We start from the raw sequence: 24,833 nt of genomic DNA, 5'->3' as shown, positions 1-24,833 counted from the left end.
TATCTTTATCTGGCCCCCCAGAACAAAAAGGGCTTATGTCCCCAATAAGAAACTGAAAAGGCAAAGGAATTCTAAGTGTAAGGACTTATTTTTAAATTGTTGCAAATTAAAAACTAAATTCCCACCCAAGTCATCTAATATTTGACCGCAGGTATCAAGGTATTATTGATAGAAAAGAGATATGTTAAGAGTTCTGATTACTTTACACAGACTTCTATTTAATAGATGGGAACATAGATAAAATATTCTGTCTCTGGGAAGAATCACATACCTCCCTGTTCAATGGGTCTTAGAATGCTTAAATATGAAAATTATGACTTGATCTTTTAAGTTGCAAAAGTCTGACATCCAGCTAGTTAGAGTACATGCTCAGATTTTAGAATATCACTAAAGACGCTCCTAAGTAGGTAAGGAGGGGCACAATAACAAAAGACCATGGGAAAGAGTTAAAAATGAAGGTGGCCACATGAGGCAAATGCATATCAAAACTACAATCTCACACCTATTAGGATGGCTACTATCAAAAAAACAAAATAACAAGTATTGGTAAAGATGTTTGTGCTCTATTGGTGGGAATGCAAAATGGTACAGCCACTGTGGAAAACAGTATGGCAGTTTCTCAAAAAATTAAAATTACCACGTGTACAAATGATTCACTTTGTTGTATACCTGTTGTATACCTTTGTTGTGTGTTAATGCAACATTGTAAGTCAGCTATACTCCAATAAAAAATTTTAAAAATAAAATTACCATATAATCCAGCAACTTTACTTCTGGGTATATACTCAAAAGAATAAAAAAAGGTTTCAAAGAGTTACTTGTTTACCGTGTTTATCATAACATTATTCACAATGGTTAAAGTGTGGAAGCAACCCAAGCACTCATCAATAAACGAATAAACAAGCATGATGTGGTACATATATGCAATGGAACATTATTCAGCCTTCAAAGGAAGGAAATCCCGACACATGCTACAACATGGATGAACTTTGAGGACATTATGTTAAATGTAATAAGCCGTTTACGAAAAATGACTACTGTATGATTCCACTTATATATAGTACTTTAAGTAGTTAAAATCATAGAGGCAGAAAGTAGAATGGTGATTGTGAGGGTCAGGTGGGAAGAGACGTTTTTGTTCAGTAGATATAGAGTTTTAGTTTTCCAAGATGAAAAGAGTTATGGAGATGGATCTGGTGACAGCTGCACAACATTATTTAATATGGTATTATTTAACACCATTGACTGATGCACTTAAAAATGGTCAAATAATCAATTTTAAGTTACATGTTTTTTACCAAAATAAAAAAGATTTGGATAAACAAATGAAGGTAGAGATGCTAGTGCACTGTTCCTCTTGTCCACACAAGTTTTCATTCAAAAATAGTTGCTCTAATAAGTCACTGGGCTTGAATGAGTGGGGAACTGGTGGTACATTGCAGTTGGAATGGCTATGACTACAGCTATGCCTGTGAGACCTCATCAAGAGAAAAATCTGTCTGACATGCCAACTTGATTACTTGTATTGCAGGTAATGCTTAATCATCAATATTTCTCTAACTTAAGGCAGCCTATTAATATTAGCCAATGAACTATTAAGCCTTTCTACTGAATGTAACATGCTGCTCTACCACCTCTTCTTAGAAAAGCTTTTCAAAGGAAACAAATTTGAGGGGGAGTGAATAATAATAATAATAGCACTTATCTTTTGCTTATTATCATTATTATTTTATTTTTAATTGGAAGATAAATGCTCTACAATGTTGCATTGGTTTCTGCCATACAACAACCCAAATAAGTTATAACTATAACTATCCCTCCCTCTAGAGCCTCCCTCCCACCTCTCTATGTCATCATGGTGTGCCAGACTGGGCTTTCTGTGTTGTATATTAATAGCAGCTTCCCACTACCTATCTGTTTTATACCTGGTAGTGTATATATGTCAATGCTACTCTCTCAATTTGTCCTACCCTTTCCTTCCCCATTGTGTCTACAAGTCCATTCTTTACTTCTGCATCCCTATTCCTGCCCTGCAAATAGGTTCATCAGTACCATTTTTCAAGATTCCATATATATGTGTTAATAAACAATATTTGTTTTTCTCTTTCTGACTTCACTTCCCTCTGTGTGACAGGCTCTAGTTTCATCTACCTGACTACCACTGACTCAGATTCATTCCTTTTTATGGCTTAGTAATATTCCATTGTATATATGTACCACAACTTCTTTATCCATTCATCTGTTGATGAGCATCTACATTGCTTCCATGTTCTAGCTATTGTAAATGGTGCTGCTATGAACTTTGGGGTACATGTGTCTTTTTCAATTATGATTTTCTCAGGGTATATGCCCAGTAGTGGGATTACTGGGTCATGTGGTGGTTTTATTCCTAGTTTTTAAAGGAATCTCCATGCTGTTCTCCATAGTGGTTGTATCAATTTATATTCCTACCAACAGTGCAAGAGGATTCCCTTTTCTCCACATCCTCTCCAGCATTTATTGTTTGTAGATTTTTCAATGCTGGCCATTCTGATCATTATGAAATGATACCTCATTGTTTTTTTGATTTCCATTTCTCAAATAATGAGCAGTTTTGAGCATCTTTTCATGTGTTTGTTGGCCATGTGTCTTTGGAGAAAGGTCTTTTTAGATCTTCTGCCCGTTTTGATTAGTTTATTTGTTTTTCTGATATTGAAATGCTTGAGCTACTTATATATTTTGGAGATCAATCCTTTGTCAGTTGTTTCATTTACAATTATTTTCTCTCATTCTGAGGGTTGTCTTTCCATCTTGTTTATAGTTTCCTTTGCTGTGCACAAGTTTTTAAGTTTAGTTAGATACCATTTGTTTATTTTTGTTATTTCCATTACTCTAAGAGATGCATCAAATAGATGCTACAATTTATGGCAAAGAGTGTTATGCCTATGTTTTCCCCTATGACTTTTATAGTTTCTGGCCTTACATGTAGGTCTTTAGTCCATTTTGAGTTTATTTTTGTGTATGGTGTTAAGGAAGTGTTCTAATTTCATTATTTTACACGTAGTTATCCAGTTTCCCCAGCACCACTTATTGAAGGGGCTGTCTTTTCTCCATTGTATATTCTTGCATCTTTAGTGGATAAGGTATCCATAGGTGTGTGCGTTTATCTCTGGGCTTTATATCTTGTTCTATTGGTCTATATTTCTAATAACACCTATCTTATGAATCTTTATTATGTGCCAAGCACTTTTCTATGCTCTTTAGAAATATTATTGCATTAATCCTCACAAGAAACCTATAAAATCTGTCCTTTTATTATTATAGTTACTAACCATCTTGATTTGCCCATGACTAAGGCAGGGCAAATCAGGACATACTATCAATACTTTCAGGCCTAAAGCTAAATAGTGAAAGTTGCTCGGTCATGTCTGACTCTTGCGGCCCATGGACTATATAGTCCATGGAATTCTCCAAGCCAGGATACTGGAGTTGGCAGCCTTTCCTTTCTCCAGTGGACCTTCCCAAACCAGGGATCAAACCCAGGTCTCCCACATTGCAGGCTGATTCATTACAAGCTGAGCCACCAGGGAAGCCCAAGAATACTGGATCTTCCCGACCCAGGAATCAAACCAGGATCTCCTGCATTGCAGGTGGATTCTTTACCAACTGAGCTATCAGGGAAGAACTGGTCACAGCAAACACCCTCTTTCAACAACACAAGAGAAGACTCTACAAATGGATATCACCAGATGGTCAATACTGAAATCAGATTGATCATATTCTTTGCAGCCAAAGATGGAGAAGCTCTATACTGCCAGCAAAAACAAGACTGGGAGCTGACTGTGGCTCAGATCATGAACTCCTTACTGCAAAATTCAGACTTAAATTGACTAAAGTAGGGAAAACCACTAGACCATTCACATATGACCTAAATCAAATCCCTTACAATTATACAGTGTAATTGGCAAATAGATTCAAGGTATTAGATCTGATAGACAGAGTGCCTGAAGAACTATGGACAGGGGTTCATGACATTGTACAGGAGGTAGTGATCAAGACCATCCCCAAGAAAAAGAAATGCAAAAAGGCAAAATGGCTGTCTGAGGCCATAAAATAGATGAGCAAAGAAGAGGAGAAAAAGGAAAGATATACCCATTTGAATGCAGAGTTCCAAAGAATAGCAAGGAGAGGTAAGAAAGCCTTCCTCAGTGATCAATGCAAAGAAATAGAGGAAAACAATAAAATGGAAAAGACTAGAGATCTCTTCAAGAAAATTAGAGATACCAAGGGAATATTTCATGCAAAGATAGGCACAATAAAGGATATAAATGGTATGGACCCAACAGAAAGGAATATATCAAGGCTGTATATTGTCACCCTGCTTATTTAACTTATATGCAGAGTACATTATGTGAAATGCTGGGCTGGATGAAGCACAAGCTGGGATCAAGATTGCTGGAAGAAATATCAGTAAGCTCAGATACACAGAGGATACCACCTTACGGCAGAAAATGAAGAGGAACTAAAGAGCCTCTTGATGAAAGTGAAAGAGGAGAGTGAAAAAGCTGGTTTAAAACTCAACATTCAAAAAATTAATATCATGGCATCTGGTCCCATCACTTCATGGCAAATTGATGGGGAAACAATGGAAACAGTGACAGACTTTATTTTCTTAGGCTCCAAAATCACTGCAGATGGTGACTGCAGCCATGAAATCAAAAGATGCTTGCTCCTTGGAAGAAAAGCTATGACCAACCTAGACAGCATATTAAAAAGCAGAGATATTACTTTGCTGACAAATGTCCATCTAGTCCAAGCTATGGTTTGTCCAGTAATCATGAATGGATGTGAGAGTTGGACTGTGAAGAAAGCTGAGCATCAAAAATTGATGGTTTTGAACTGTGGTGTTGGAGAAGACTCTTGAGAGTCCCTTGGACTGCAAGGAGATCAAACCAGTCAATCCTAAAGGAAAACAGTTCTGAATATTCATTGGAAGGACTGGTGCTAAGGCTGAAACCCCAATACTTTGGACACCTGATTTGAAGAACTGACTCATTTGAAAAGACCCTGATGCTGGAAAATATTGAAGGCAGGAGGAGATGTGGATGGCGTCACTGACTTCAATGGACATGAGTTTGAGCAAGCTCCGGGAGTTGGTGATGGACAGGGAAGCCTGGTGTGCTGCAGTCCATAGGGTCACAAAGAGTCAGACACGACAGTGACTGAATTGAACTGAAAGCTAAATAAGTTCCAGTCAAACTGGAACAGGTTGTTCACCTTGGTCCCTGTTTCATATATCAGGAAACAGACTTTAACAGCTTACCCAGAGATACTCAGTAATGAATAGCAGAGCCAGAATAAAAGCCATCAGGCAATCCTACCTTTAGACAAGTTTTCATAGCAGAGTTAGAATTACCTGAGGTGCTTGTTTAAAACACCTTAGGATTTCAGGATCCTACACTAAATTTATTGAATCAGACTCTCTAAAGAAGAAGCCTGAGAATTTGTATTTTTAACATGTACCTATATGATTCTTTATGATCAGATAAGCTTGGGAAACATTGGTCTAATCTACAACTAAGATTAGTTGTAGTTAAGTTTGATTCTGAGTTCTCTGTAAACTCATCCATTTTGTTTTTTTTGTTGGTATTGTTTTATGTATTAATAGAACTTCCTTTGTCTACACTTAACTTTGGCTGGATTGATCTGAGAACAATTCTAACCCTGAGCAAAGTGCGCTAATGGGGTAATAGGAATGCCCCCTCAGGATCAAGTGGTGAAAATAGTTTCTTGACTGCCAGGAACTGGCCAAGCATGCTGCAGGAAGAGGGATAACCTATAGCCCCTGTTGAATTGTAGCCTCTTTTGTCCTAGTCAACCCTTTTAGAAGATCTGGAGCTCCCTAACCAGAAGTGGTAATGTAGTGTTGCAGTTAAGAGTATGGATGTTCGTACCAGATTGCTTAGGATCATATTCTAGAACTAGCAGCTACTATGTAACCTTGGGTGAGTCCTTTAACCTCTCTCAGCCTCATCTGTAAAATGGTTCTGATATTGCTATGTCTATCATAGATTCCTTCTGGAAATAAATATTTATAAAATGCATACAACTATTTGGCACAAATAACTGCTTTGGAGAAAAAAAGAGACAAGCTATGTTTCTAAACCTTTTCCATCTTTATGTGGAAGTTAAGATATCATGGAAGTAGCATAATCATCACCAAAACTAATAGTGTAAGGGAGTAGAAGTGGAGTAGGGGTAAACAGATTGGGTTGTTAAATATTTTCCTGGAAAGGGATGTACAAACCTTAACATCAAAAGCAGGAGAAGGTTTTCCCATTGAGCCAGGCTTAATTTTCATTCCCTTAAAATTTCCACAGACTAGTACCTAGTTAAGAATAAAAGAGTAAAGTAACATTACAAATAACTCATATTTATTCATTTATCCACCGTGCATTCATTCAATAAATGTTTATTCAGAGCTTACTATGAACCAGGCTCACATTGAAACATATTTTCTGCTCTCAAGAATTATAGATAGACACTAATACAGTTAAAATCTTAAGTAAATTTGTAACTACTAAAACATCCATATTTATGAAAACATTTATACTCATATTCACGTGATACTTGTTATGCTATTTCTATTTAATAAATTCATTGATTTTTGTTTTTATTTTATTTTTTGTATTTTAATTTTTGACCAGGTACTACTTTCTCATGGTTCATAAATTGAAGCAGTATATAAAGACAATGAAAAATTTATTTCAGTCTTTCCCTTATCTGCTCTATCTTATCCCTCTCTTTCCTATATAACAATTTTTGTTATTTCATTTCCTCTAGAATTTCTTCTTATTTCTTTGAGCTCTTTAGATAAATTAGAGTGTTCCTCTCAAGGAATTGTCCAGCAAACTTAATATTTCAAGTAACAAAGAGCTCAGCATTTTCTATTTTTGCAGCAAAGCCCTAAGATATTTCCTTATTATACAAAGAGAAATCTTTTTATAGATCTAGTATTGTTGAATTAAAATTTTTTAATGCCCTGGTCCTAGTGAATTATATAGTGGCTTTCCTCAGTGAATGACTATCTAAACAATTGCATCTCTTACAGAGCTCTTTTGTAACCATCTTCCCTCATTTTTTTTAAGAAACTCTTTCTTCTAATCACTCCATTTCCTCCCTATCCCTCAATCACAAAGCTACAATAAACAATTTTTTTTTAATTGAAGGATAATTTCCTTACAGTGTTGTGTTGGTTTCTCCCATACAACAATGCAAATCAGTCATAATTTTATATATATATATCTCCCCTCCCTCTTGAACCTCCCTCAACACACACCCCCATTCCACCCCTCTAGGTCATCACAGAGCACCATGCTGAACTCCCTGTGTTATATAGCAGCAGCTTCCCACCAGCTATTTTACACATCGTAGCACTTTGGTTTTTATTTATCTGACTGAATTGAGTTCAGCCATGTCTTTTCATTGAAGTCTGTATACCGTTTCAGTCTGTCCATATCCTTCGTAGATATCCAGACCTGTCCTGTTTCTCCATTGTTCAGTCACTTCAGGGTTGATTGGTTCCCCAGCAGTTACACAGTGCTTTAAGCTTTTGAACTTATAGTTTCTCAGAAGACAGATAAGGAGTTAAATTTAGGAGGAAAATGGATAAAAATGGAAATTAGGATTATTTCTAGTGAAATTTCAGTACAAAATGTTTTAGTTTTTCCCCTAACTTTCTCTGATACAAAATAAACAAAGCATTTTATCATGAAATGACTCCCAAACATCAAGTTTTGTTTCTTCTTTTTCTCCATTTTATTGGCAGAGGGTGGGGGAAGCGGGGGGAGGATTGGGGGTGGTGTGACTTGTTGCAAAGAAAAACCATGCCATCCCTAGGGAACGTACCACATAATATTATGTTAAATCAGTGATAAAAAGCTTCCTAATTGGTTAAATTGACTGTGGAGCATTTATACAATAGAACAGTATACAGTTGTTTAAAAAAAAAAAAATAGAAGGAATGAAGATGCTCCTGGGTTGTACTATCCAATAGAATTTTTTGTTATGACAGAAATTTCTATACTGAGCTGTCCACTACTGTATCCTCTAGTCCTGTGTGACTATTGAGCACTTGAAACATGACTAGTGTAACCAAGGCTATAATGTTATATTACTTTTTGGTTTATAATGTCATGATTTGATATTTGTACATATGGTGAAATGATTGCACAATAAGTCTAGTTAACATCTGCTACCCTACATAGTTACAAGACTATTTTTTCCTGTGATGAGAAGTTTTAAGATCTATTGTCTTAGCAACTTCGAATATGTAATACAGTATTATTAATTATAGTTTGGAACTGAATTTTAATTTAATTATTTCCTATTTAAAAATTAAATAAAATCAGTTTAAAAGTAGTGACCAAGTAATACTTTCAAATGGAATCAGTAATAAAGTAAAAGACATTCATTTTCTTTCCTGTTTTCTGGGATAGGGTTTTGAATAGGGGTGACGTATATTTTCTCAGCTCATATAACAGACAAAGGATAAACACTGGGCTCAGAGCTATACATGTGGCTTGAACCATCTTTCCTCTCTCTGCTTGAGGGAACCCACACTGGATATAGTAGTTATCATGTACAGAATATAAGCAAGAAGGACAAGGAAGAAAAAAGATTGCTAAATACCATCCCTACTGATCTGGAGATATGTTTTTAGGCAGAGAGATCTTTTATTTTGTATCTTCCTCTTCCTTTCCTCTCTGCCCATAAGTGCCCACTTACCAACTTTGCTTACCTGGCCTTATCATTCTGTACAAGCATTCTATATGCAGTTGGTGCTGAACAGAAGACTGTGATGGGAAACTTGGAAAGTGTCTGCAATTTAGAAGTGGTCTTACACAATTTTTAATAAGTGCTTAAATACCTATGGTAGACATAGTAAAACTTAAACCATTATTTATTCTAATGTAAACACTCTCATGGGCTTCCCTTGTGGCTTAGCTAGTAAAAAATCCACCTGCAATGCGGAAGACCTGGGTTCAATCCCTGGTTTGGGAAGGTTCCCTGGAGAAGGGAAAGGCTACCCACTCCAGTATTCTGGCCTGGAGAATTCCATGGACTGTATAATACAGTTCATGGACTCGCAAAGAGTTGGAAACGACTGAGCGACTTTCACACACACAAACACTCTCACACCTTTCCTCTGTATATCTTTTCAGGCTTACTGATTTTCTCTTGTGGAATACATTAAATAACGTTATCTACTCTAATTTCTACAAGTTACTTTATTCACTAGTCCTTTCAATAATAGTGCTAATTCACTTCTAAATATTGACCTCTTGTGCTCTGCCTTACCTGCAAGATGGAAGTTGGCTCAAACTGCGGCAAATAATGTGCAAATACACATGCTCCCTGGATCCATGGAGAATAAACACTACTCCATGCAGATTTTGCCCAGCCTGTGTCAGAGGTATTCCACATGACATCCAAAGGGGTCAAATCCAGCCAGAACCTAGGTAAACAAAGAATCAGTTCAGTTTGGTCGCCCAATCATGTCCGACACTTTCTGACCCCATAGCCTGTAGCATGCCAGGCTTCTCTGTCCATCACCAACTCCTGGAGCTTGCTCAAATTCATGTCCATCAAGTCAGTGATTTCATCCGATCATCGATTCCTCTGTTGTCCCCTTCTCCTCCTGCCTTCAATCTTTCCCAGCATTGGGGTCTTTTCCAATGAGTCCCTTCTTCAAATCGGGTGGCCAAAGTATTGGAGTTTCAGCTTCAACATCAGTCCTTCCAATAATATTCAGGACTGTTTTCCTCCAGGATTGACTGGTTTGATCTCTTTGCAGTCCAACGGACTCTCAAGAGTCTTCTCCAACACCACAGTTCAAAAGCATCAATTCTTTGACATTCAGCTTTCTTTATAGTCCAACTCTCACATCTATCCATGACTACTGGAAAAACCATAACCTTGACTAGACAGACCTTTGTTGGCAAGGTAATGTCTCTGCTTTTTAATATGCTGTCTGGGATGGTCATAACTTATTTCCCAAGGAGTAAGCATCTTTTGATTTCATGGCTGCAGTCACCATCTGCAGTGATTTTGGAACCCAAGAAATTAAAGTCTGTCACTGTTTCCGTTGTTTCCCCATCGATTTGCCATGAAGTGATGGGACCAGATGTCATAATCTTAGTTTTTTGAATGTTGAGTTTTAAGCCAGCTTTTTCACTCTCCTCTTTCACTTTCATCAAGAGGCTCTTTAGTTCTTCACTTTCTGCCACAAGGTGGTGTCATCTGTGTATCTGATTTTATTGATATTTCTCCCGACAACCTTAATCCCTGCTTGTGCTTCATCCAGCCCAGCATTTCAGATGATGTACTCTGCATATAAGTTAAATAAGCAGGGTGACAATATACAATCTTGATGTACTCCTTTCCCAATTGGGAACCAGTCTGTTGTTCCATGTCTGGTTCTAACTGTTGCTTCTTGACCTGCATACAGATTTCTCAGGAGGTAGGTAAGGTGGTCTGGTATTATGATCTCTTTAAGAATTTTCCACAGTTTGTGGTGATCCACACAGCCAAAGGCTTTGACAGAGTCAATAAAGCAGAAGTAGATGTTTTTCTGGAACTCTCTTGCTTTTTCGATGTTCCAGTGGATGTTGGCAATTTGATCTCTGGTTCCTCTGCCTTTTCTAAATCCAGCTTGAACATCTGGAAGTTCTTGATCCACATATTGTTGAAGCCAGGCTTGGAGAATTTTGAGCATTACTCTGCTGGTGTGTGAGATGAGTGCAATTGTGCAGTAGTTTGAATATTCTTTGGCATTGCCTTTCTTTGGGATTGGGATGAAAACTGACCTTTTCCAGTCCTGTGGCCACTGCTGAGTTTTCCAAATTTGCTGGCATAATGAGTGTAGCACTTTCACAGGATCATCTTTTAGGATTTGAAATAGTTCAACTGGAATTCCATCACCTCCACTAGCTTTGTTCGTAGTGATGCTTCCTAAGTCCCACTTGACTTCACATTCCAGGATGTCTGGCTCTAGGTGAGTGATCACTCCATTGTGGTTATGTGGGTCATGAAGATCTTTTTTCTATAGTTCTTCTGTGTATTCTTACCACCTCTTCTTAATATCTTCTGCTTCTGTTAGGTACATACTGTTTCTGTACTTTTGTGCCCATCTTTGCATGAAATGTTCCTTTGGTATCTCTAATTTTCTTGAAGAGATCTCTAGTCTTTCCCATTCTGTCGTTTTCCTCTATTTCTTTGCATCGATCACTGAGGAAGGCTTTCTTATCTCTCCTTGCTATTCCTTGGAACTCTGCATCCCGATGGGTATATCTTACCTTTTCTTTTTGCCTTTAATTTCTCTTCTTTTCTCAACTATTTGTAAGGCCTCCTCAGACAACCATTTTGTCGTTTTGCATTTCTCTTTTGGGGGGATGATCTTGATCACTGCCTCCTGTACAATGTCATGAACCTCTGTCCGTAGTTCTTCAGGCACTCTGTATTTCAGATCTAATCCTTTGAATCTATTTGCCAATTCCACTGTATAATCGTAAGGGATTTGATTTAGGTCATATGTGAATGGTCTAGTGGTTTTCCATACTTCCTTCAATTTAAGTCTAAATTTGGCAATAAGGAGTTCATGATCTGAGCCACAGTCAGCTCCCAGTCTTGTTTTTGCTGACTGTATTTTCTGTGCTGTGCTTAGTCATGTCTGACTCTTTGTGACTCCATGGACTGTAGCCCACCAGGCTCTTCTGTCCATGGGATTCTCCTGACAAGAATACTCTAGTGGGTTGTCATTTCATTCTCCAGGGAATCTTCCTGACCCAGGGATTGAACCCAGGTCTCCCACATTGCAGGCAGATTCTTTGCTGTGTGAGCCACTGACTGTACAAAGAATTGACTTGATATATACAACAAACTGTGGAAAATTCTTAAAGAGATGGGAATACCAGACCACCTTACCTTCTCTTGAGAAACCTGTATGTGGGTCAAGAAGCAACATTTAGAACTTTATTTGGAACAACTGACTGGTTCAAAATCGGGAAAGGAGCGTCACAAGGCTGTATATTGTCACCTGCTTATTTGCCTTATATGCAGAGTACATCATTGGAAATGCCAGGCTGGATGAATCACAAACTGGAATCAAGAATGTCTGGAGAAATATCATCAACCTCAGCATGGTAAATGAAACCACGCTAATGGCAGAAAGTGAAGAGGAACTAAAGAGCCTCTTGATGAGGATAAAAGAGGAGAGTGAAAAAGCTGGCTTAAAACTCAACATTTAAAAAGTTAGAATCATGGCATCCGGTCCCATCACTTAGAATGGAGAAAAGTGGAAGCAGTGACAGATTTTCTTTTCTTGGGCTCCAAAATCACTGTGGACAGTGACTACAGCCATGAAATTAAAAGACACTTGCTCCTTGGAAGGAAAGCTATTTCAAAGCTAGACAGCACAGTAAAAGAGAAGACATCACTTTGCTGACAAAAGTCCATATAGTCAAGGCTATTGTTTTTCCAGTAGTCATGTATGGATGTGAGAGCTGGACCATAAGGAAGGCAGAGCGCCATAGAATTGATGGTTTCAAACTGTGGTGCTGGAGAAGACTCTTGGGAGACCCTTGGACAGCAGGGAGATCAAATCAGTCAATTCTAAAGGAAATCAACCCTGAATATTCATTGGAAGGATTTATGCTAAACCTGAAGCTCCAATACTCTGGCCACCTGATACGAGGAGCAGACTCACTGGAAAACACCCTGATGCTGGGAAAGATTGAAGGCAAAAGGAGAAGAAGGCAGCAGGGGATGAGATGGCTACATAGCATCACCAACTCAATGGACACGAATCTGAGCAAACTCCGGGAGGTAGTGAAGGACAGGGAAGCATGGTGTGCTGCAGTTCGTGGGGTCGCAAAGAGTTGGACACGACTTAGCAACTGAACAACAACAACATATATACATTTGAGATATAAATATATGTATATATATTTATATATATACACACATACACACTTGAGATATAAACATAGACTTAACTATATATATATATATATATATATATATATGGAAACAAATTTAAAATACAAATAAAGAAATCATCATTTTTGTAGCATTGACACTTCAAACTACAGTTCTGTGAAAATACCTTCCATTTATAGATAATCCTAAACCAAAACTGCTGTGGGTGTGTCCAGTCATTTTAGGATATCCGCTTGTTCCACTGGTAAAGAAAATGGCCATCATCTCATTGTGTTTTGTCTTCACACAGGTGTGGTTGTCACTGGCATGTCTATGAAGGAAGAATTACAATGATTGTATACATTAAACACAGTATCATAGACTGTTACCACAGAAAAGGATTTACTCAGACCTCTTCATCTCATTGATTAAGCCCCAGAGACTTAGGTTGAATTCCAAGGTAAAAGCCATCTCTCTCCATCTTTTAAGGTGCTTTCTGGAAACAAGCTAAACTTTGCCATCAATAGCCCATTTATAACAAGTTGATTTCATAGCTTTTTACTGTGTGATAAAGAAGAGTGCAAGCATTACAAAAAACCTCAAGAATTTTATCATACCTTCTACAGAATGAGTATTCTATGATCTTCTAATCATGTGAGGTAAAATGTGATTTAAAAAAAAAATGAGTATGTTAATAGAAGTCATGGGTAATGGTATAAGGCAGGGATCATTAAACTACAGGCCTATGGGCCAAATATGGCCTGCCTTTTGTTTTCACAGATAAAGTTTTATTGCAACACAACTATGTCCATTCTTTCACATATTGCCTATGACTGCTTTCTACACTATGACAGTGAGTAGGTATGATAGAGACTACATGGCCTCCAAATACTGTATATTTATCATCTATTCCTTTTTTAAAAAACCATTTGCTTACCCCTCAAAAGGATGGTTTTTCTATTTTCCACAAGAGAGTCTACATAGTTCTGAATATAGTAAGCAAAAGACTGAAGAAGATCTAAGTATCCACTTAGGGAAGGAAGGATTTCAGTTAAAGAAAGAAAACATTTTGGTTCCAAAGGATAATTGGGCTTTTATATATGTCATACATCAGGGCAGCTGAGAGGAAGTAAACTCTGTACATTTGAGTGTCTGAGAATCATACAGAATTTTATTAGGAAATATTGAGCTGAAAATGAATGAATCAGAAATATTCAGCTATGAGAACTATTTTTATTTTTAAATCCTAACATAGCTAAACCAAATGTTTAGGCTATGATTCCATAATTTTTTTCGTTATGAAGCTAGTACCTATAACTGTGTACCTATCACTTCTATCACAGATATTATTGCTCGTGAAACCTAAGGCAGTTTTGTTGTACCAGTCTCTCAGAAGCAGTGAACCTAGCAGGTAATAGTATGGGCTTAGAAGCTAGACTGCCTGAGTGTGAAACCCAGTTCTGCCAGATCCTAACATTTGACCTTATTTATCTGTCTAACCAGAGAATCCACCTGCAATGCAGAAGATGTGGGTTTGATCCCTGGGTCAGGAAAAACCCCTGGAGGAGGGAATGGCAACCCTACTCCAGTATTCTTGCCCAGAAAATCCCATCCATAGTGTTGCAAAGAGTTGGATACGACTGAAGCGACTGAGCATGAGCATCTGTATATTTAACAGTTCCTACCCAATAGTTTGTTGTGATTTTTAAATGAGTTAATATTGAGTTGGCCAAAAAGTTTGTTTGAGGTTTTCCATAATATCTTGTTGAAAAACGCTAATGAACTTTTTGCCCAACCCAATATATCTGAAGTGCAGTTTTTGGCACATAATCAGTGCCATATAAGTGTTAGATATTATACAATTATAACAGTAGTTTTATTAGAACAGAATTTGGCCTTTGGTAAGAACTCAATAGAGAATCCACCTGCCAGTGCAGGAGACACTGGAGACATGGGTTCAATCCCTGGGTTGGGAAGATCCCCTGGAATAGGAAATGGCAATTTCAGTATTCTTCCTTGGAAAATTCCATGAACAGAGGAGCATGGTAGGCTACAGTCCATGGGGTCTCAAAGAGTGGGACACAACTACTGAGCATGTATGCACACAATAAATGTTAGCTATTTTAGAAGAGTCATAACAAGTCCCAGTGGGCTACAGTCGATGATATCACAAAGAGTTGGACACAACTTAGCAACTAAACAATGACAAAGAACAAGTCCATAGTTGCAAACTTGCTCCAAAATCGTTGAGTAAAGGTAGGAGGCTCATTCCAGGGACGGAATTTGCTACCACCCTAAAGCTAAGATAACCAATACTTGACAAAGAGTTCCAAGTGACCCCTAGAAGCACCCCATAGCAGGACTTGAATATCTGTGTAATAGTCTTATTAATTGCATCCACTAAGTATTCTTCTTACTATAACCTGATAGAAATGTCGCTGTCAGCAAGGGAATAATACAGCCTCCACAGAAGGATTGATTCTGATTAGTTCCTATGGGAGATGATAATAGCTCTGTGGTTGATGCTGTGATGCACCTCCTAGATCCTGCTGCAGAATTTTAGAACATGCTTCCCTTCAGGTGCTGAAATCCCTCTTTAGATATTACCTTGGCTGAAGATAGCTGCCTTGCTTAAGGTCATGCCTCCTTGTAAAGACAGTTTGTACCCAGTTACTTATTAGCATTGGACCTTTTGCTTTAGCTGGACATAGCTTTGAAGGGCTAGCCAAACTCCAGTGATCCCCATAGGTTGACTGTTGGCTTTTTTGAAGTACATGGATGATAAATTTCAACCGCTGCCCAATCCCACATTGTTCCCTTTCCTTCACAGGTATTGGTCCTAAGATAACTTCTTAATAAACTTACACAACTAATGCCTGTCTTATGGTGTGCTTCCTTGAGATCCCAAGCTATGAAAAACACCACCAGTTCCTTGCCTCAGAGCTTTGCACTATAATCACCAGTTGTTCCCTTTGTCTATTATTTTAATTTTCATTTTTCTGGTTAATCCAGGGTTGACTATCTTATCAATGTTGTGTTTCTCTTTGGAAAGCTGTTCTACAACAATTATGGTTACTCACTTCATCATCTCCTTTAGGTTCTCCCAACCCTCTCTGGGGCTCTGAGACACAATTAGTTTGGAGTGCAGATTTTCACATTTAGATGCAACAGCATCAACTGCTGGAGCTAAAACTTCATTGGTAATAATGCACTTTGCTTTTGAAGATTGTAGTCGGTAGAGGATGTCTTTTTGGGTCATCTGAGTGGTTCCTGGAATTAGAACTGTCCCTAAAAGAGAAGAAAATAAAGTATTTAGAAATGATTTCCTTCATCATCTTAATTAAGGTAGTATAGACAACCCATGTGTATTCAGTGTTTCTCAGGGTGAGTTAGTTGGTTTTCCAGGCAGGGTATCTATCTGTCTTCCTTTCATTACTGTAGTTTTGCATTTAAAGGAATCTCAAAGTCTAGGACCCTTTTGATCTAACATGAAAGGATGTTAAATCCTGGATAATTAATTATTTTCTATCTGGAGACCATTCATAACATTTAACTTGAAGAGGGTTTTGAATTGAAAAGAATATTACCCAACATTTATTGAGTACTTTGAGTGTCAGGTGCTGTGTAAGTGTTTGCATATTTTAACAGTTAATCTCTACCAAAAACACAAATGTTATTGTTAACTAGAAAATACACAACATAAAAGTTGAGAATTATGTTTTATTGGGAGGACTTTTGGAGGGCTTTCTCAGATAGCTCTGAGGGACTGCTCTGAAGGGTGAAGGGAGAAGCCAGGATATACAGGGGTTTTTGCAACAAAAACCAGGTAGTTGGAACATCAAAAGATTACTGTTAATTAAAGAAAACCAGACATGGCAAGTTAATCAATTTAGTGCTTTCTGTGTATGGGAATGCAAGAGTCTAGGCTCACTGATCTCATTCCTTTGATGCACCTTAACTATCCAGGGCTAATACTCTGTTCTTTCTCAACCAGAGTTCCCTCAGGGCTCGTCACTGGAGGCAGCTGTAGTAGCTGATGTCTTGATGGCCATAACCATCCTTTGTTTGCTGATATGGCAGGCAGCATTCTTAGTCCACCCTATCAGTAATTTGCCTGGATCACTGAAGTAGCAGGGGCAGTGCATGGACTGATCACCGCAGCCTGACTTAAGCTGTAATTTAACCGCCTTTGTTCAGTGCCTCTTTTGTTGTGGTTCTGTTGCTAAGTCATGTACAACTCTTTGTGACCCCATGAACTGCAGCACACCAGGGTTTTCTGTCCATCACTATATCCCTGAGATTGCTCCAACTTTATGTCCACTGAGTCAGTGATGCCATCCAACCTTCTCATCCTCTGTCCCCCTTCTCCTCTTGCCCACAGTTTTATCCAGCATCAGGGTTTTTTCCAGAGAGTCAGCTCTTTGCATCAGGTGGTCAAAGTGCCTCTTAAAACATACATTAATTGTATACCTTCTTTCTAAAGAGAAGGATTGAGGCATTCATCTTTTCTGTGCTTCTATTCCCATCTGCTATAAACTGTACTGTAAGGTACAGTCAGGTATAGTGTAGTGGTCAAGAGCGTGTCCTAGAGACAGATACTCTTAGAGCTTGGTCTTGAACAAGACTACTTTACCTTTGAGAGTCTCAGATTCTGCGTCTGTAGAATGGGGATTATAATAACACTACCTTCTTTATAGGATTATTAAGAATTAAATGAGTTAAATTTTTTAATGAGGTAAATTGGAAGTGGTCAAACAGGAGATGGCAAGAGTGAACATCCACATTTTAGGAATCACTGAACTAAAATGGACTGGAATGGGCGAATTTAATTCAGATGACCATTATATCTACTACTGTGGGCAAGAATCCCTTAGAAAAAATGGAGTAGCCCTCAGAGTCATCAAAAGACTCTGAAATGCAGAGCTTGGGTGCAATCTCAAAAACGACAGAATGATCTCTGTTTCCCAGGCAAACCATTCAATATCACAGTCATCCAAGTCTGTTCCCCAAACACTAATGCCAAAGATGCTGAAGCTGAATGGTTCTGTGAAGACCTACAATAACTTCTAGAACTAACAGCAAAAAAAAAAGATGCCATTTCATCATTGGGGACTAGAATGCAAAGGTAGGAAGTCAAGAGATACCTGGAGTAACAGACAAGTTTGGCCTTGGAGAACAGAATGAAGCAGGGCAAAGGCTAACAGAGTTTTGCCAAGACAATGCACTGGTCATAGCGAACACCCTCTTCCAACAACACAAGAGACGACTCTACACATGGACATCTCCAGATGGTCGATACTGAAATTAGATTGATTATATTCTTTGCAGCCAAAGAATGGAGAATTTCTATACAGTCAACAAAAACAAGACCAGAACCTGACTGTAGCTCAGAGCATGAACTCCTTATTGCAAAATTCAGACTTAAATTCAGAAGGAAGGGAAAAACACTAGACCATTCACATATAACCTAAATCAAATCCCTTAACAATTATACAGTAGAAGTGACAAATCAATTCAGTGGATTAGATCTGATAGAGTGCCTGAAGAACTATGGACAGAGGTACGTGACATTGTACAGGAGGTAGTGATCAAGACCATTCCCAAGAAAAAGAAATACAAAAAGGCAAAATGGTTGTCTGAGAGGCCTTAAGAGTAGCTGAGAAAAGAAGAGAAACTAAAGGCAAAAAGAAAAGGAAAGTTAAACCCATTTGAATGCAGAGTTCCAAAGAATAGCAAGGAGAGATAAGAAAGCCTTCCTCAGTGATCAGTGCAAAGAAACAGAGGAAAACAACAGAATGGGAAAGACTAGAGATCTCTTCAAGAAAATTAGAGATACCAAAGGAACATTTCATGTAAAGATGGGCATAAAAGTACAGAAACAGAATAGACTTAACAGAAGCTGAAGATATTAAGAAGAGGTGGCAAGAATACACAGAAGAACTATAGAAAAAAGATCTTCATGACCCAGATAACCACAATGGAGTGATCACTCACCTAGAGCCAAACATCCTGGAATGTGAAGTCAAGTGGGCCTTAAGAAACATCACTACGAAAAAAAAAAAAAAAAAGAAAAGAAACATCACTACGAACAAAGCTAGTGGAGGTGATGGAATTCCAGTTGAGCTATTTTAAATCCTAAAAGATGATGCTGTGAAAGTGCTGCACTCAATATGCCAGCAAATTTGGAAGACTCAGCAGTGGCCACAGGACTGAAAAAGGTCAGTTTTCATTCCAATCCCAAAGAAAGGCAATGGCAAAGAATGTTCAAACTGCTGCACAGTTGCACCCATCTCACACACTAGCAAAGTAATGCTCAAAATTCTCCAAGCCAGGCTTCAATAGTACGTGAACTGTGAACTTCCAGATGTTCAAGCTGGATTTAGAAAAGGCAGAGGAACCAGAGATCAAATTGCCAAAACCTGTTGGATCATCGAAAAAGCAAGAGAGTTCCAGAAAAACATCTACTTCTGCTTTATTGACTATGCCAAAACCTTTGACTGTATGGATCACCACAAACTGTGGGAAATCCTTTTTTTTTTTAATATAAATTTATTTATTTTAATTGAAGGCTAATTACAATATTGTATTGGTTTTGCCATACATTGACATGAATCTACCACAAGTGTACATGTGTTCCCCATCCTGACCCTCCCTCCCACCTCCCTCCCCATCCCATCCCTCTGGGTCATCCCAGTGCACCAGCCCCTAGCACCCTGTATCATGCCTCGAACCTGAACTATTCATTTCACATATAATAATATACATTGTTTCAATGCCATTCTCCCAAATCATTCCACCCTTGCCCTTTCCCACAGAGTCCAAAAGACTGTTCTATACATCTATGTCTCTATTGCTGTCTCGCATACCAGATCACCTGACCTGCCTCCTGAGAAATCTGTGTGCAGGTCAAGAAATAACAGTTAGAACCAGACATGGAACAACAGACTGATTCCAAATTGGGTAAGGAGTACTTGAAGGCTATATATTGTCACCCTGCTTATTTAACTTATATACAGAGTATATCATGTGAAATTCAGGGATGGATGAAGCACAAGCTGGAATGAGGATTTCCAGGAGAAATATCAATAACTTCAGATATGCAGATGACACCACTCTTACGGCAGAAAGTGAAGAGGAACTAAAGAGCCTCTTGATGAAAGTGAAAGAGGAGCATGAAAAAGCTGGCTTAAAACTCAGCTTTCAAAAAACTAAGATCATGGATCTGGTCCCATCACTTCATGGCAAATAGATGGGGAAACAGTGGAAACAGTGACAGACTTTATCAGCCTCCAAAATCACTGCACACGATGACTGCAGCCATGAAATCAAAAGATGCTTGCTCCTTGGAAGAAAAACCATGACCAAGCTAGACAGCATATTAAAAAACAGAGCCATTACTTTGCCGACAAAGGTCTACCTAGTCAAAGCTATGGTTTTTTCCAGTAGTCATGTTTGGATGTGAGAGTTGGACTATAAAGAAAGCTGAGGACCAAAGAATTAATGCTTTTGAACTGTGTGTTGGAGAAGACTCTTGAGAGTCCCTTGGACTGCAAGGACTTCTAACTAGTCAATCCTAAAGGAAATCAGTCCTGAATATTCACTGGAAGGACTGGTGCTGAAGCTGAAACTCCAATACTGGCGACGTGATGCAAAGAATTGGCTCATCTCAAAAGACCCTCATGCTGAAAATGATTGAAGGCAGGAGGAGAAGGGGATGACAGAGGATGAGATGGTTGGATGGCATCACCGACTCGATGGATATGAGTTGAGCAAGCTCTGGGAGTTGGTGATGGACAGGGAATCCTGGCATGCTGCAGTCCATGGGGTTGCAAAGAGTTGGACACGACTGAGGGACTGTAATGAACTGAAGGGTGTTCCCTGGAATAGCAGCATCCACATCACTTGGGAGCTTGTTAGAAATGCAGGATCTCAGGATTCTCCCAGGCTTCTTGGATCAGAATCTGCATTTTAACAAGAACCCGGTGATTCATATGCATATCAAGGTTTGCAAAAGTGAATTAGATGATTTTTTTTAAATTCCAGTAACATTGGTTTATAACATATGTTTTGTGTGCACATTTTAATTTGACTTAGAAATTATAATTTGACTAATAATTGTAAGTTTACTTATAATTTGACTTATAAATTGACATTATAATTTAACTTATAACCAAAGACTATTTTCCATGCTCATCTTACCTCCTTTACCCATTTCTCCCACCCCAAACCCCTTGCCCTTTGTAACCACTATTTTGTTCTCCGAGTTTGTTTTTGTTATTTTATTTTTGTTTATTTTGTTTTATTATTTGTTTTATATTCTACATATGAGTGAAATCATATTGTATTTGTCTGTCTGCCTTATTTCACAACTTTGTCTGCCTTATGGACCCTCAAGGTCCATCCATGTTGTTGCAGGGCAAGATTTCATTCCTCTTTACGGCCGAGTAGTACTCCATTGTGTGTGTGTTTGTGTGTATGTGTGTATAAAACATTCCCTATATCCTATATTCATTCATCTGTTGATAGGTTCAAGTGTTGTTTCCATGTGTTGCAATGAACATAGGGGTACGTGTGTCTTTTCAAATTAGTGTTTTTATGTTCTTTTGGTTAATAACCAGAAGTGGAATATTTGGATCATATGGTAGTTCTAAATTTTTTGAAGAATTTGCATACTGTTTTCCACAGTGACTGCACCAATTTACAGTCTCACCAACAGTATATGAGGGTTCCTTTTTCTTCACATCCTCTCCAACATTTGTTATTCCTTGTTTTTTTTGACAATAGTCATTCTAATAGATGTGAAGCGATATTGTGGTTTTGATTTGCATTTACCTGATGATTCATGCTGATGAACATCTTTTCATACAGGTGTTGAACAGCATATATATTCTTTGGGAAAATGTCTATTCAGATCCTCTGCTCTTTTTTTTTTTTTTTTTTTGGACTGTTTGTTGTTGAGTTTCATGAGTTAACTTTCTTTTGTGTGTGTGGTTTTGGCTGTGTTGTGTGGCGTGTGGGATCTTAGTTGCCCAACCAGGGATCAAACCCATGCCCCCTGCAATGGAAACATGGAGTCCTACAGTAGACCACCAGGGAAGTTCCATGAGTTAATATATTTTGGATATTAACCTTTTATCAGATATGATTTGCAAACATCTCCCATTTGGTAGGTTTTCTTTTTTGTTTTGTTGATGGTTTTCTTTGCAGGGCAGAGCTTTTTATTTTGATGTCGCCTCATTTGTTTAATTTAGCTTTTGCTTCCCTTGCCTGAGGAGACATACCCAGAAAGATATTGCTAAGAAAAATGTCAAGCATACTGTCTGTGTTTTCTTCTAGGAGCTTTATGGTTTTACTTTTTACATTCATGTCTTTAATCCATTTTGAGTTAATTTTTATGAATGGTGTAAGATAATGGTCTAGTTTCATTTGTTTGAATCTTTAGGGTTTTCAATATATAAAATCATGTCATCTACAAATAATGACAGTTTTACTTCATTCTTTCCAGTTTAGATGTGTTTTATTTCTTTTTTTTTGCCTAATTGTTGTCACTAGGAGTTTTAGCACTATGTTGAATAAGAGTGGTTAAGATTGGGTACTCTTGTCTTGTTCATGATCTTAGAGGGATGGCTTTCAGGTTTTCACCAGTATTGTGTTAGCTGTGGGTTTGTCATAAATGGCCTTTTGAGGTACATTTGTTCTATCCCCTTTTTGAGAGGTTTTTTTTTTTTATCATAAATGAGTGTTGAATTTTATCAAATGCTTTTCCCGCATCTACATCTATTGACATGATCATATGATATATATATATATATATATATATAATTTTTTTGGCTGTGCCCTGTGGCTTATGGGATCTTAGTTCCCTGACCAAGGATTGAACCTAGGCTCTTGGCAGTGAGCAAGCAGAGTCCAAACTCCTCGATCACCTGTGAATTCTCGATTATATGATTTTTATTCTTCACTTTGTTAATGTGGTGTATTACATTGATTGATTTGCAGATGTTGAATCATCCTTGCATACCTGGAATAAATCCCACTTGATCCTGATGTATGATCCTTTTAGTGCATTTTTGTATTTGGTTTGCTAATGTTTTGTTGAGGATTTTTGCATGTATATTCATCAGAGACATTGGCCTGTAATTTTCTTTTTGTGTGTTTTCATTGTTTGATTTTGTAATCAGGGTAATGATGGCTTTGTAAAATGAGTTAGGGAAGCATTCCCTCCTTTTCAATTTTTTTGAAATAGTTTGAGAAGTGCATGTGTGTGTGCTAAGTTGCTTCAGTCATGTCTGACTCTTTGTGACCCTGTGGACTGTAGCCTGCCAGGCTCCTCTGTCCATGGGGTTCTCTAGGCAAGAATACTGGAGTGGGTTTCCATGCCCTCCTCCAGGGGATCTTCCCAACCCATGAATCAATCCTGCATCTCATAAGTCTCCTGCTTTGGCAGGCAGTTTCTTTACCACTAGTGCCTCCTGGGGAGCCCCATAGTTTGAGAAGGATAGCTACTAAATCTCTGAATGTTTGATAGAATTCACCTGTGAAGCTGTCTGCTGGAGGACTTTTATTTGGGGGAAGATTTTTGATTAATGTTTCAATTGTATATATAGACAGACAGACAAATATAGATATATAGATACATAGATAGATATCAGTTATTTGTGTCTGCTTGAGGGATCGTCCCCTTTGTCATTATATGCTGTCCACTTTTATCTCTCTGGCTTTGTATCTTCTGGCTTGAAAGTCTGTTTTCTCTGATATGAGTATGACTATGCCCACTTTCTTTTGGCTGCCATTTGCTTGGAGTATCATCTAACATCCCTTCAATTTGAGGCTATTTTTGACCTTAGAGCTGAGAGAAGTTTCCTGGAGGAGGTATAGAGTTGGGTCTTATTTTTAATCCAAACAGCTACTCTTTTTTTTTTTTTTTACTAAATTTTTTTAATTAAAAAATTTTTTTAAGTTTTTACCAATGAATCTACATTTAGGGTAATTATTGATAAATGAGGATTTAGTACTGCCATTTTATCTTTGTTTTCTGGTTGCACTATATCTCAATAGTCCTTTTACTACCGATAATATCTTGTCTTCACTTCGGGGTTTCCCTGATAGCTCAGTTGGTGAAGAATCCTCCTGCAATGCAGGAGACCCTGGTTTGATCCCTGGGTCAGGAAGATCTGCTGGAGAAAGGGGTAGGCTACCCACTCCAGTATTCTGGCCTGAAGAATTCCATGGACTATATAGTCCATAGGGTTGCAAAGAATCGGACATGACTGAGAGATTTTCACTTTCACTTTCTCTTCATTTAGTTATACAATTTCTCTCCTTTCTGTCTTCCCCTTTTATGTTTCTGTTGTCTCAAATTATTTTGTTGTTTCGAAATTATCTTTTTGTGTTGTGAGTTCATTACCAAATTGAAGTAACTATAGTTATTTTTTATTGCTTTCCCCCATTAACCTTTATGCTATAATTGTTTAACAACCTATTCTGATGTACAGTTGCAATTTTCTGATTCTATTACCTTCCTCAAGGCTTTGTGTACTTCTGCCTTTTTGTTTTTGGTAGAAGAGCCTTTCAACGTTTCTTTTTTAAATTAAAGTTTAGTTAATTTACAATATTACATTAGTTTCATATGTACAGCCTAATGATTCAGTATTTTTGCAGATTATACTCCTTTATGTTATTACAGATAATGGCTATAATTCCCTGTGCTATACAGTATATCCTTATAGCTTGTATATTTTATACATTGTACTTTGTATCTGTTCATCTCATGCCCCTAATCTGTCCCTCCCTCTCTCCCTTCCACTCTGTTTTCTATATCTGTGAATGTTTCTATTTTGCATACACATTCCTTTGTGTTAGTTTTAGATTCCACA

At 37.9% G+C, this 24,833-nt stretch overlaps 2 protein-coding genes across 6 annotated transcripts in view; one reads left to right on the top strand and one right to left on the bottom strand.

Annotated features, from left to right (window-relative positions):
• ACSM3 (acyl-CoA synthetase medium chain family member 3) overlaps window positions 1-24,833 on the bottom strand; it is a 48,355-nt gene that overhangs the window by 5,689 nt on the left and 17,833 nt on the right. Inside the window, exons 4-9 of the mRNA XM_061152977.1 lie at window positions 16,038-16,245; window positions 13,145-13,288; window positions 9,340-9,496; window positions 8,780-8,859; window positions 7,480-7,606; window positions 6,287-6,367 (exon numbers count right to left, since the gene is read on the bottom strand). Of these exons, the coding sequence (XP_061008960.1) occupies window positions 6,287-6,367; window positions 7,480-7,606; window positions 8,780-8,859; window positions 9,340-9,496; window positions 13,145-13,288; window positions 16,038-16,245 (797 nt within the window). The remainder of the gene's footprint in view (window positions 1-6,286; window positions 6,368-7,479; window positions 7,607-8,779; window positions 8,860-9,339; window positions 9,497-13,144; window positions 13,289-16,037; window positions 16,246-24,833) is intronic.
• Window positions 1-24,833, top strand: part of ERI2 (ERI1 exoribonuclease family member 2) — a 53,579-nt gene that overhangs the window by 21,973 nt on the left and 6,773 nt on the right. The window contains exons 9-10 of one of the 5 annotated variants that reach the window (XR_009694426.1): window positions 13,268-13,417; window positions 14,301-14,369. The exons of 3 other annotated variants lie outside the window; for them this stretch is intronic. Coding sequence is in view for 1 of the 2 variants with exons in the window: in XM_061152976.1 (XP_061008959.1) it covers window positions 13,268-13,294 (27 nt within the window). In the remaining variant the exon portion in view is untranslated. Of the gene's footprint in view, window positions 1-13,267; window positions 13,729-14,300; window positions 14,370-24,833 lie in introns of those variants that run through there. One more of the 5 variants, XM_061152976.1, reaches the window with a different exon arrangement.

This window comes from Dama dama, chromosome 10 (assembly GCF_033118175.1).
Source record: "Dama dama isolate Ldn47 chromosome 10, ASM3311817v1, whole genome shotgun sequence".
Lineage (NCBI taxonomy): Eukaryota > Metazoa > Chordata > Mammalia > Artiodactyla > Cervidae > Dama > Dama dama.
The sequence above is the reverse complement of the archived record's forward strand: the minus strand, read 5'-3'. Positions and strand labels throughout refer to the sequence as shown.